A 14,130-nucleotide genomic window follows, 5' to 3' on the forward strand; every position below is an offset into this window, starting at 1 on the left:
AAAAAAGGAAAGAGTCTAAATGTTCAATAGTACGGTGGCTAAATATATTATGGCCTAGCCTTGCAATGGACTACTACGTAATCATTAAAATTAACAAGGAGAAAGTGTTTGCTAAATGATATTAAGTACATTTTAAAATTCTTTCTTCTGTGTTTGTGTAGATCAATGAATGCTAGTTAGATAGGCAGTTACATGAACAAAAGATTGAAAGAATAAAAGAAAATATATCCAAATATTAACAATAGTCATTATTATCATTAGGAATTTTCTGTATTTAAAACCAATCCAAAGGACTTACAACTGTTTTTATAATAATGCAATAAAGAGTAGTTAGAAGAAAAATAAAAAATGATTAATATTCACCAAAATCCAGTGCTGTAGTGATTAATATTATAGAAGCCAAACCAGAGAATTTTAATAAAAACAGAAAATTTACTACAAAACCTTATCAGAAGGTGGTAAAAATACAGAATTCATTAAACCCAGTGGTACAGATTGAAAATAAAATGGATTTAAAATTTGGTTAGACACACTGTAATGGAAGACTGGGCCATAAATCACATTTAAGATTTAACACACGCTGCCTTGAGGATTACATTCTCCTGGAATAGACGGCCCACTGTTCCAACTCAACCAAGAAAAATTCCACATTTTACTTCTACATCAAGAATATTGGCCTGTGTCACCTCTTGTGTCACGGAAATACTAATTTCAGGAACTCTTTTAAAAAGAACAAGCTAGAGAGTCCCAAACTTGCCATTCTCATTCTTCCGGGAAAAGGCGTATACTATGTATGACAATAACCTATTTACTCTAACCTCTCAACAGAAATGAGAAATTTTGTTATTTATTCCTTATTCACTCTGCTCAAGTAGAATCACGATCTCTTGAGCATAATGCTCAGAAATGAGGATCATTTAAAACTTCAAAATGGGCTACATTGCCTGATTTGGAAAAAGGCTTCTCCGCCTTATGATTCACTTGTTCTGTGAGTCAACAGAAATTCTAACCTGAGCAATTTAGTTCTGACTTTAATAATTACTAAGATTTCTGGAACACTTTTACACAAATGTACTTTCAGCTGCTTGCTTGGCATACTCAGACAGAAATTAACCTTTTGGGGGCAGAATTCCATAAAAGGTACCAATCACAGCAGAATCATATCTTAAACATCACACAGGCTCAAGCAGTCCAGGTCAGTTTTCTCGAGGTTATGATGCAGTAACAAAATCTCTGTGGTTTACGTTAAGAAAAGTAGTTTCTCTTTCATGTTACATGACAGCTGGGCTCAGCTCCAGCTCCATTCCATATGTCTTCATTCTGGCCTTCAGACTAATGCAGTAGCTCTTTTCTGGAATGTACTGTTCTCATGGCAAGTGGCAGAGCAGGGGTACAGCACTGGCAGAACCGTATGTGATTCTTAAACCTTCTGTTTGGACCTACATTTAGCACTTTTGCATGTATTTCATTGGCTAAAGCAAGTCTAATGGCCATGCCAAGGTTGAGATGTCATGGAAGTATAATCCTCCTACAAAAAGGGCAGGGAATAACTGAGAACAATACTACAATCTACCACATCAAATATCTATATACAAACATATATAAGCAACACATAGATGGCTTCTTTAGCAAAGGATTTGGGCATGCCAAGAATTGAACCACCATCTGGAGTGAGAAACTATAAACATTTTACTACAGTAGTCCCCCTTTACCCACAGAGGATATGTTTCAAGACCCCAGTGGATGCCTGAAACCTCAGATAGTATCAAACCCTACAAATGCTATCTTATTTTCTTAAACATACATACTTGTGATAAAGTTTATAAATTAGATACAGTAAGAGGTTAACCACAATAACTAATAATAAAATAGAAGCACTTTACGGCTTCTCTTTGGCACATGTAAATTACCAGCATCACTACTCTTGTACTTAGGGTCATTATTAACTAAAATAAGGGTTACTTGAACACAAGTGCTGTAGACTGTGGTTGACAGCAGGTAACTGAAACCATGGAAAGCGAAACCGCGGATAAAGGGGGGCTACAGTATAATTAAGCTAAACATAAACACAAATTCTGAATACTATACCTTGTAATCTAATATTGATTTCCAGATTCCCTCCCTACCCCTACCCACCCATCCACTCAACTCATCCAAGAAGTTGGTGAAAATGAAATGCTGGCTGACTCTCAACCTCAATCTGTAGATTTTTATCCAACGTCTCATCCTTTTTTTTTCCATAGCTCATTTCTTTATCTCAGGGTCCTTCTCAATTCTTACTAAAGCATTCAGTCAAAATTCCTCTAAGTACAAACTATATTAATTGCCTTTTTTAAAAGAACTCTGTTTCTTTCAATACCCACTGCAAAATGTGAGCTTCCCCTTGTTAAATCAGAAATGGATTTTTGTTGTATTTATTTTGTTTGCTTGCCTACCCATTCAGCTATTTCTCTTAGAGGAGCACCCACTGCTACATCTGTGTTCTCTGCTGCCATCTTTCTGTACCTATGATGAGGTGAGGCACATATTGAAATCATTTCAGTGTGAAAAAAAACTTCTTGATTGAAATCTAAGTTAAATCGTACTAATCCATGAGGTAGGAATGCTCCTAATCCATAGCATTTCCATACATCCCCTACCTCCGTTCTAGTCTTCCCAACAGATGTTCCTGATGAACCATCTCCCATGCAGTGCCATGAAGGCTTGCTCACATGAAAACAGTAGGCCATGCTCTGATGTTGTGTATTCCTAGAATGGCATATTCCTTGCAGATTGTCAGCTTTCCCCGACTCTAGTGCCTCCTTAGGCAGACGCTGCCTTCATTTGAGTTCTTTTTCTTGAACATAAAATACCTTAATTGTTTCCTACTATTCCTGTATCATTGATGATAGAGCCAGTGGAAGCAAGGAGTCAAGGAGCCTGGCTTTCTAGTGATCAGAAACATAATCTAAACTTTTATATGAAGATCCAGGAAAATGTGACTTACTTGCTATTGCCATCCTATATGATTATCATCATTTCTAGTAAAGATAATGATACTGACCAAGATACTGTTCATCAAAACTCTGCTAACAGTCTCTAAAAGTCTCTACGTGGTCACAAATTCAGTGTGCCTACATGCATGTTTGCATTAACATCAATTCAAAGTTGCATTGTTTTATCATTTAGTCATTCAGTTTCTCAGATATGACAAGAGACTTCCTAGTGACTAAAAGAAGTTTAATATTTCTCTCAAAGGACTCATTTTGAACCTTGAGAATTTTAGTTCTCCTCAAGATTCTGGTGAATATTTTAGATTTGTGAGAGCTATCCTAACTCTCTTCCACAAACACTAAACCAAACCAGTTGCCATCAAGTGGATTCTAACACATGGTCAACGTGTAGGCAGAGTAGAACGGCCCCATAGGGCTTCCAAGGTTGTAATCTTAATGGAAGCAGTCTGCTGCATCTTTCTCCTGCAGAGCTGCTGGTGAGTTCCAACCGCCAACCTTTCAGTTAGCAGCCCAGTGCTTAACTACCACACCACCAGGGCTCCTTCCACAAACACTAAAAAAAAAACCACTAGTGCCTACAAAATAATGCCTCAATAGGAAAAGCTCCTCCTACATGTTTTCCCTTACCTACTCACTCCAGAAAGGCAGTTTAAGATCAGAGCTGAAGATAACCATCTCCGGCATCAAGTATCATTTGATATGTATGCTGAGCATATCCACTGCCATATTCCAGTTTCTGAGATAGTTTCTAACGTCCCATCTGAATTCCACTTGTTGCCTGGTCCCTTATTTCTAGTTTCAACCATAAACCATGAATATGAAGTTGAATTTTGTAACTATCTGTGTTCTCTTGCTCCGATTGGATATTGAGAAAACACTCCGGGTTGTACAAACTGATCAATTTATCACTTTTTTACCTGACTTGGGTATTTTACTTCCAACTTTGACCCGCCTGTTTAGATTATAAACCCCTCTCTTACTGCAATTTAGCTTGAGGTCTTAGATTTTTCATGTCAGCTTCATGCCCAGAGCTTCATCCATCTGTTGTAGGAGCATCCATGTTGTTGTTGTTGTTGTCGTCATATTCCGTCGAGTCGGTTCTAACTCATAGCGGCCCTATGCACAACAAAACGAAACACTGCCCGGTCCTGTGCCATCCTTACAGTCGTTATGCTTGGGCTCATTGTTGCAGGCACTGTGTCAGTCCATCTCGTTGAGGGTCTTCCTCTTTTCCACTGACCCTGTACTTTGCCAAGCATGATGTCCTTCTCCAGGGACTGATCCCTCCTGACAACATGTCCAAAGGAGCATCCATACTGGTGGATATATTGCTCTACATTACTCAGAATAAAGAGATGACCTCACCATTGGCTGGCATTATCAAAACATGCTTCAGATGTATGCACCTAAGTGTTATATATAATATTATAATAAAATACTCACTTATTAAATAACTTAGGAGCTTTGATTCAGACTTTTCATTTAAACTTCATTAAATATTGCTTTTTTAAAAAATCATTTTGACCCATGAAAATAAACTGATTTCTTCACTCCTTTTAGATGGCCCAGTGTTATATGCAGCATACTTAAAAATGGAGCACAGTGATGAGAATATTAAATTTTGGATGGCATGTGAAACCTATAAGAAAATTGCCTCACAGAGGAGCAGAATTTCTATGGCAAAGAAGCTTCATAAGATTTACATCCAGCCGCAGTCCCCTAGAGAGGTAACTAGTACCCAAAAATCATGGCAAGTGGAAATCAGTGCATCCCTGGGAGGGCACTAATATGTCAAGTATCCATTATATACCAGGCAAGTGTCCATTATATACCAGGCACTTCACATCCATTATCTCCTGTAATACTCTAAAAGCAGTATAGTTGAACTTATTTTACAGATCAGAAACCTGTGAAACTGAGAAATTAATTAATTTGTCCATATCACACAGCAGTTAACTCTGACACCTTATTAATACTAAAAGTTAGTATTAAAACATAGACTGTCTGACTCCAAAACCTCTCCCCATTATCTTAATTCTCTGGAGAGGTTTAAAAAAAGAAGTCCTTGGAAAAAGAACTGGCCTTGCCTGAAGAAACTACAAATACCATAAATAAGCATGTTGACATCCCCAGTGGGGTTGAGTAAAGTTCACTCCACCATGTTGTTGTTAGGTGCCATTGAGTCGGTTCTGACTCATAGTGACCCCATGTACAACAGAACAAAATACTTCCCAGTCTTGTGCCATCCTCATGATAGTTATTCCACCATACCAACATTCACTGTTCACCTTAATTTAAAACTAGCCAAACCAACAGACACTCACATTGATATTACCACCAATCATGTCCAACAGCCTAAAGAAAATAGTCATGAGTCAAACAGATGCACTGAGACTCTTCATGGTGGAGAGAGAATGAGAATAAAAGTTCTTTTTAAGGGGATAAGGATAGAGGATGGCCCATGAGATCCCTATCACTCAGGACAGTCCTACACGATCGACTTGTTTCCCAAAACTCTTGCCTGGAAAAAATTTGGTTCATTTGAATAACCACTTCTCTTCTCTTTTTCTCTAGTCCTCCTCACTTTCTTCCCATTTCAGGAGATATTCAATTAAATCAACATTCATGACTATTAAGGAAGATAAATTTTAAAATAGCGCCAACTTCCCTTTTCCTTAAAAGAGACCTTCATCTCATAAACTTCCTTGTTTGTAGATGCTGCTAACAAACCATTTATATTCTGTTAAATAAGCAATGGTCTCTGAGAGTTCCATCATCCTGAGGCTAGTGTCTTCCCCCCCTCCCCGCCTCCACACATGGAGGTAGATGTTTACTTTTTAGAAAAGCAGAAATTTTATCACTTATAAATCTTTTTAGACACCTTTGAAACTGCAGACAAAATTACCCAGTTCCGAGAGGGGGGATAAATTAGGCCTTTCTATTATTATATATATTTTCATCTTCATTTATACCTACTTATGTTCTACATGTAATTTCACTTTTCAGATTAACATTGACAGCTCTACAAGAGAAACCCTCATCAAGAATATTCAAGAACCCACTCAAACATGTTTTGAAGAGGCTCAAAAAATAGTGTATATGCATATGGAAAGGGATTCCTACCCCAGGTTTCTGAAGTCAGAAATGTACCAACAACTTTTGAAGACTATTCAGTCTAACAATTCCTGATTACCACTGGAAAGTTTAAATTGAAGATGATATATTGAAACTACTGGCTTTGGTCTTTTAGTTTAGAAAAATCAGAAGTAGGAATAAAATAGAAGAAATCAAACTATCAACTGATCTTTATTCCCAAAGAGACATAGGTCTCAAAGGGGATGGACTCTAGAACTCTTATACTATGGGGATAACACAATTTAAGGCATACATATATAATCAGTTAATGTATAAGGAAAAAGATCTTTCTTAAAGGCAACATTATGAAGCTTTTACTATACCAGTCAACTAATGGATGCTTTCTTATTAACAGAATTTTGCTCTCATGACATACTGATCATTTCTTTTAAAAATTCTAGTTATCTGAATTATGTCACTAGCATGAATGTATTCTATAAAAAAAAAAATTTTATAGATAGAGTTAATAACTTTAATTAATAGACAAACTTAGTCTCATAGTACAATCAAATTGTATTATGTCATGAGCAATATCAAAAAGATGTGTTCCTGAGAAATATTTTATCTGTAAAATTTTCCCACTATTATGCTTATAACTGAACTTCTATATCACATATATAGACTATGCGAGAAAAGTTCCTTATGATTCCAGGCAACTAAAAATGTGTGAATTTTCTCATTTATTGCTATACTTTTATGGCTTTAAGGGTAGAAAAAATTTGTTCCTATGTTTTGATTTTTTTTTTCTCACAATATGAATTCATCATGGTCCTGATAATCAATAAATCCAAATGTGAACTAAAAACTTATACATGGGTTTTTCAAAGACACAATAAAAAAGAATATTTTTCCAGTAGAAAATTCTGAGGGCTTAAAGTTAACATCATAACAAATGATGCATAACATTGCAAGGAATGGGAACTCTAGAACACTTAATTGTGCACATGAGGGACTGAAACATAGCTCAAGAGGCAGTCCTTCATACAGAACAAGGGGATACTGCATGGTTTAAAGTCAGGAAAGGTGTGCATCAGGGTTGTATCCTTTCGCCATACTTATTCAACCTGTATGCTGAGCAAATAATCTGAGAAGCTGGACTATATGAAGAAGAATGGGGCATCAGGATTGGAGGAAAACTCAATAACAACCTGCATTATACAGATGACACAACCTTGCTTGCTGGAAGTGAAGAGGACTTGAAGCACTTACTAATGAAGATCAAACACCACGGCCTTCAGTATGGATTACACCTCAAAGTAAAGAAAACAAAAATCCTCACAACTGGACCAATAAGCAACATTATGATAAACAGAGAAAAGATTGAAGTTGTCAAGGATTTCCTTTTACTTGGATCCACAATCAATACCCATGGAAGCAGCAGTCAGGAAATCAGACGACAAATTGCATTGGTCAAATCTGCTGCAAAGGATCTCTTTAAAGTTTTAAAAAGTAAAGATGTCACCTTGAAGACTAAGGTGCACCTGACCCAAGCCATGGTGCTTTCAAACACCTCATATGCATGTGAAAGCTGGACAATGAATAAGGAAGACTGAAGAAGAATAGATGCCTTTGAATTATGGTGTTGGCGAAGAATATCGAATATCCATGGATTGTACAAAGAATGAACAAATTTGTCTTGCAAGAAGTACAGCCAGAATGTTCCTTAGAAGCAAGGATGGTGAGACTTTGTCTCACACACTTTGGACATGTTATCACGAGAGATCAGTCCCTGGAGAAAGACATCATGCTTGGTAAAGTAGAGGGCCAGTGTAAAAAAGGAAGATCCTCAAGGAGATGGATTGACACAGGGGCTGAAAAAATGGGCTCAAGCATAACAACAATTATAAGGATGGCGCAGGACCAAGTAGTGTTTCATTCTGTCACTATGAGTCAGAACTGGCTTGACTGCACCTAACAACAACGAAGTTGGCATCTCGCGGTAGTGAGAATATATAATATTTTTACTTTCCATAGTTTTTATGAAAAGTGTAGGCAATTTAACACATTTATTCAATGCTAAGTTACTGTCACTTTAAAACCACATTAAAAGAATCCAAGGTTCAACACCTGTATTTGAAAGTTCAACATAATATTTACAAGTGACTTGCTGTCTTTTACACTTACAAGATTTTAGAAAGTACAAGGTACCTAGTATTGTATTCCTGAAGAAAGAAAAACTTCACACACGTATTTTTTTCTTAGAATCATTTTTAAATATTCATATTAATATTTTAAATATTCAGACTTAAAAAGTGGTTTAAAATAGATTTCCCTATTCTTTTGAAACAGAGCTTTCCCTCTTGTCCTGAGCATGAGTTAATTCTCAGACTACTGCATTCTTTATTCCATGAGCTTAGGTATCCTGGTGGCATAGTGGTTAAGTGCTACGGCTGCTAACCAAAGGGTCAGCAGTTCGAATCCGCCAGGCGCTCCTTGGAAACTCTATCGGGCAGTTCTACTCCATCCTATAGGGTCGCTATGAGTCGGAATCAACTCGACGGCACTGGGTTTTAGGTACTTTATTAGTACCTGGAAGAGTCAGATGCCTCTATGGTTCACACCATCCCATGCTTTTTGTCAGTAGTGTTTTCCCCTTTTTAAAGATGAGTGACATGAGTAAATACATAGCCAATCAATACGTTCAGGTGCTAAGAAGGGCCTATGGTGGTAAACCACACTGCCTCCAACTCTGAAACTAAGGAAGCCCAACAGATGATAGAAAAATAAAGAAACATTAGTGATTTAATAAAAACCACTATGATTGAGTAAGGTGCATGATGAAAAGAATAATGAATTCATTGTCAAGACACTTGGGTTTTAGTTCTGGACTTCCCAGATTAGTTATATAAATTTATATATTTCTGAATTAGCTATAGAAAATTACATAAATGACTTATTGTCTCTGTTTCTCAGTTTCCTCATCTATGAAATGAGGTGATTAGAATGGATAATACCTTAGTTTCTTTCCAGCTCTAAAATTCTGATTACCTTGAGTACTTTTAAATTACTGAATTCTTCAGCATCTGAAGGTTTTGTTTATTTTTGTTTTTGGTATGGTGTTCTATTGCCTGTCCTCTGATTTTGTATATTTAATGTTGTTGTTAGATGCCTTCAAGTTGGTTCTGACTCATAGCAACCCTGTGTACAACAGAAGGAAACACTGCCCTGTCCTGCACCATCCTAACAATCATTACTGTTTGAGCCCATTGTTCCAGCCACTGTGTCAATCCATCTCATCGAGGGCCTTCCTCTTTTTCACTTACCCTGATGTTCTTCTTCAGGGACTGGTCCCTCCTCATAACACATCCAAAGTACATAAGACAAAGCCTCACCATCCTTACTTCTAAGGAGCACTGTAGCTGTGCTTCTTCCAAGATAGACTCATTTGTTCTTCGGGCAGTCCATCACGTATTTAGCATTCTTCACCAACGCCATAATTCAAAAGCATCAATTCTTATTTGGTCTTCCTTATTCATTATCCAGTTTTCATATGCATATGAGGCGATTGAAAATATCATTTTATACCCATTACTGTTGTCCTCGAGTCGATTCCAACTGATAGGTATGCTATAGGAGAGACTAGAACTGCCTCAAAGGGTTTCCAAGGAGGGATTGATGGATTTGAACTGCTCACCTTTTGGTTAGCAGCTGAGCTCTTAACCACTGCACCACTAGGACTCCATAATATATTTCAAAAAAAAATTTTGCCCCATAGGCGTTCTTCTAAAAATCACACATATTCAGGTGTTTGTAAACTGTCAACAAGCCCCATCCCACTCCCATCCCCATGTCATTCACTGCTGAAATCTGTGTTCCAGCTTCAAGGAAAGCCCTCATAGATTGCTCTTTCTACCAAGTTATAAGACACAGAAGTTTCAGAAGAATAAAACATCATTTTCTTTACATTATTCATTGTATTTAAATTTTGGTGATGATGTGTATAAAGTGATAAAAAATGCATGGTTTATACTGGATGGGGGAAGGTGGAGTATTATTAAGATTCTTGGAACAATGAGTAATATTGTTCATTGACCCAGAGGACAGAAGTAATAGAAGAACATAAGTTTATTGAGGCAGAAGCCATATCACATTTTACATTATGCACTAACCGCTAGGCAGAGTTGCTGGAACATAGCACATACTCAAAAAAGTGGGTAAATGAATGAGTGAATGAATAAATAAATGAAAGCATCAGTTTTTTGGAAAATCATGATAAATTAATAAATTTACTGTCAGATCTCTTCTTTACACCCTAACTGAGCACTACCAACTTTTAAAAAGCAATACCTATTGCGATCTGTATGCCGAGCAAATAATTCAAGAAGATGGACTATTTGAAGAAGAATGGGGCATCAGGATTGGAGGAAGACTCATTAACAACCTGCTATATGTAGACAACACAATCTTGCTTGCTGAAAGAGAAGAATATTTGAAGCATTTACTGATGAAGATCAAATACTATAGCCTTCAGTATGAATTGCACCTCAACGTAGAGAAAACAAAAATCCTTACAACTGGACCAACAAACAACATCATGAAGTTATCAAGGATTTCATTTTACATGGATCCACAATCAACAGCAGTCAGGAAATCAGATGACGCACTGCATTGGTCAAATCTGCTGCAAAAGACCTCTTTAAAGTGTTGAAAAGCAAAGATGTCACTTTAAGGACTAAGGTGCACCTGACCCAAGCCTTGGTATTTTCAATTGCCTCATATACATGTGAAACTTGGACAAAGAATAAAGAAGACAGAAGAAGAATTGATACTTTTGAATTATGGTGGTGGCAAACAATATTGAATATACCATGGGCTGCCAGAAGAAAGAACAAATCTGTCTTGGAGAAAGAGCAGCCAAAATGCTCCTTAGAAATGAGGATGGCGAGACTTCGTCTCACATACTTTGGACATGTTATCAGGAGGGACAAGTCCATGAAGAAAGACATGGTGCTTGGTAAAGTAGAGGGTCAGTGAAGAACAGGAAGACTCTCAGTGAGATGGACTGACTCAGTGCCTGTAACAACTGGCGCAAGCACAGCACCGATTGTGAAGATTGCACAGGACTGGGCAGGGTTTCGTTCTGTTGTATACCTAACAATGAGAGCATCAGGGCCTGAACTTAAGCCCTATGTCTGATGCATAGAAAGGCTGGGTAAACAAAAGTACCAATCTACAAAATATTGATGATACAAGAGAGTGTGACAATGTGAACCAACTAGGGACAGAAAAATTTATAAATGCACGAGTGTTAATAGCCTGGTGGTGGGAGAATATGCTTAAAGCAGTGCTCTGGTCATTCCATCGGTGAAACAGTAATAATCTGGTCAATTGCTTTAACTATTAGCATGTATATCAAATTTTCTCTTGAATTATTTTTTTTAACCACTTGTAATTCTTATTTCAACTTTTTCAATGTCAGCAAAGTAAACTGAATGAGTGTGTGAGCGAATGTATTTGAGCTTTTCTTTCAAAATAATTTCTAAAAACAGAGCTTCTAAATGTTTAACTGACTTCCATTTAATATTTCTATCAGTCACGGAAAGATTGTTTTTAGCTTTCCTGTTATAGCAGCTTCTTAGCTTTTGTCAGAAGACTCCAGGAAAAAAAGAATATAGTACTTAAAATATTTAATAGTATTTTTCCAAAGAATTAAATACAGAAAAATTTATTCAAGAATTTTAGTTTTACTATGAAAAAATGATTCTCAGGTCTCAAAATGGACTGAAAAGGCATTATAACACAGAATATTTGAGAAATTCATTTCTGAAGGAGAAAATCAGCTGTACAAAGAAATATTTTCCTTAAAAAGTACACGTTTAATTAAAGCTGACTAGTTGGAGCCCTGGTGGCTACCTGGTTAAGAGCTCAGCTGCTAATCAACAGGTCAGCAGTTTGAGGCCACCGGCCATTCCTTGAAAATTCTATGGGGCATTTCTACTCTGTCTTACAGCGTTGCTCTGAGTTTGAACTGACTTGATGGCAATGGTTTTGGCTTTAGTTAGCTGAAGTCGCTATGAGTTGGGGGTGACTCTACGGCAGCTAACAACAACAAAGCTGAGGAAACTGTTCACACAGTAGTCCAATTTTATCTAAGCCTCTGTTTTTTTTCTTGTTAAAAATACCAGTGTAAGAATAAAGGTTGAAGCCTTAGGTTCCTGAACTTGAGGGTGATCCCCAACCACTCTAAGTCACAAAAAAATATGTTTCCACATGTTTCAAATAGTCTCCTCATTTGACACCCCCAGCAAACGAATATATTTATGGACAAGGAGCCCTGGTGGCGCAGTGGTTACATGCTGGGCTGCTAAACAAAAGGTCAGTGGTTTGAACCCACCAGCTGCTCCATAGGAGAAAGATATGACAGTCCGCTTCTGTAAAGATTACAGCTTAGGAAACTCCATGGGGCAGCTCTACTCTGTCCTTATAGGATCGCTATGAGCCGGAATCGACTTGACTGCAACAGGTTTTTAGGCAAAATTTTACTTGCATGACCGTAACACACATGCTTTGAGCAGTTTCAGAACGTTTCAGGCCATTCTCAGCCACACTGTACTAAAGCAGCCAAACACTGACATATTAATAAATGGAATCAGAATAATGAGCATTCTTATTTCTCCCTTGAGTGGGTGGATATTTTGTACTCCAAACAGGATTAGTCTAGTTTTCAGTTTTACTTGTTGTTGTTGTTGTGTGCTGTCAAGTCGATTCTGACCCATAATGATCTCATGTTACAGAGTAGACTCACCCCACAGGGTTTCCAAGTCTGTAATCTTTCTGGGAGCAGATTACCAGGTCTTTTCTCCTGCAGAACAGCTGGTGGGTTCAAATCACTGACTTTTAAGTTAGCAGCTAAGTGCTTAACCATGCGCCAGCCACCAGGGCTTCTTTCGGTTTTGCTTATTCACTGATTTTACCTCCTAAATACAATCCCTGTTCTCAGCAACCTCAGCACCTTCACATCACATTGTGTGTCATGAAATAAAAACCTTTGGACTGAGAGACAAAGCAATTATATTAGAACTGGTTCACTCACCTAATAATGCCCTTGTCCTTTTGTGACCACGAGGCTTCAGTCTCCTTCTCTATTAAATAAAGAGGTGGGATTAGGTGATGGAGGGAGCCCCATGTTGAGAGTGTTTGTTACATCCCATACTAATGTATTCATTCCCCGTCACTAGCTTCGACTCACTTCGAAGAGTGAAAAAAAGCCCTCCAAAAGCCAGACCTTTCATGAGGAGATGGATAACAAATTATTCACTTTTCATGAAGCACTGTCTAAGAGAGTTCTTTTGAAATTTTGGACTTAGGAGAAGACAATTTAAATTAAAGCACTGCCTGTCCAAGAATTTTACATGGAAGTTATGTATTTCATTTTACTAAAAAGTAAAAAAGTTTGAGATCATTTGAGCTAGAGTATTCTAAATCTTGTTCATTTTTTCTCAGATCTTTTTAAGTTAATAATTTATTTTATTAAAATTATTCAAGAATTGATACCTATCAAATGATTACAAAAATATATCCATATAAACACAATTTTGACATGATATTTAGTTTACCCTTAAACGGAGCCTTGGTGGTGCAGTGGTTAAGAGATCGGCTGCTAACCAAAAGGCCGGCAGTTCAAATCCATCATCCACTCCTTGGAAACCCTATGGAGTAGTTTTACTCTGTCCCACAGGGTCAAAAATAACCAAAGTACAAACAAATTAAAACATATAGAGTTTATTTGTGTAGTTCATTTGTATGCCTATGAGGAAAACCTCTTGTTCAGTGAAATGGAGCATTCCATCTTAGGTCAGTTACACGGAGCCTTGGTGGTGTAGTGGTTACAAGCTATGACTGCTAACCAAAAGGTTTGCAGTTCAAATCCACCAGGCGCTCCTTGGAAACCCTATATGGGGCAGTTCTACTCTGTCCTGTAGGGTCAAAATTAACTCAACAGCAATGGTTCTTTTTTTTTTTTTTTCCTAACTTTAACATAATCAAATCATGCTTCCTTTCC

At 37.3% G+C, this 14,130-nt stretch overlaps 1 protein-coding gene and 1 long non-coding RNA gene across 2 annotated transcripts in view; one reads left to right on the plus strand and one right to left on the minus strand.

Annotated features, from left to right (window-relative positions):
- The window catches only part of RGS13 (regulator of G protein signaling 13), a 36,655-nt gene extending 30,473 nt beyond the window's left edge, over positions 1-6,182 (plus strand). Inside the window, exons 4-5 of the mRNA XM_049868601.1 lie at positions 4,554-4,720; positions 6,000-6,182. Of these exons, the coding sequence (XP_049724558.1) occupies positions 4,554-4,720; positions 6,000-6,182 (350 nt within the window). The remainder of the gene's footprint in view (positions 1-4,553; positions 4,721-5,999) is intronic.
- LOC126067029 (uncharacterized) overlaps positions 1-13,521 on the minus strand; it is a 158,501-nt gene extending 144,980 nt beyond the window's left edge. The window contains exon 1 of the long non-coding RNA XR_007515308.1: positions 13,162-13,521. This is a non-coding gene — a long non-coding RNA (uncharacterized LOC126067029). The remainder of the gene's footprint in view (positions 1-13,161) is intronic.
- Positions 13,522-14,130: the final 609 nt, after the last annotated feature.

This window comes from Elephas maximus, chromosome 24 (assembly GCF_024166365.1).
Source record: "Elephas maximus indicus isolate mEleMax1 chromosome 24, mEleMax1 primary haplotype, whole genome shotgun sequence".
Lineage (NCBI taxonomy): Eukaryota > Metazoa > Chordata > Mammalia > Proboscidea > Elephantidae > Elephas > Elephas maximus.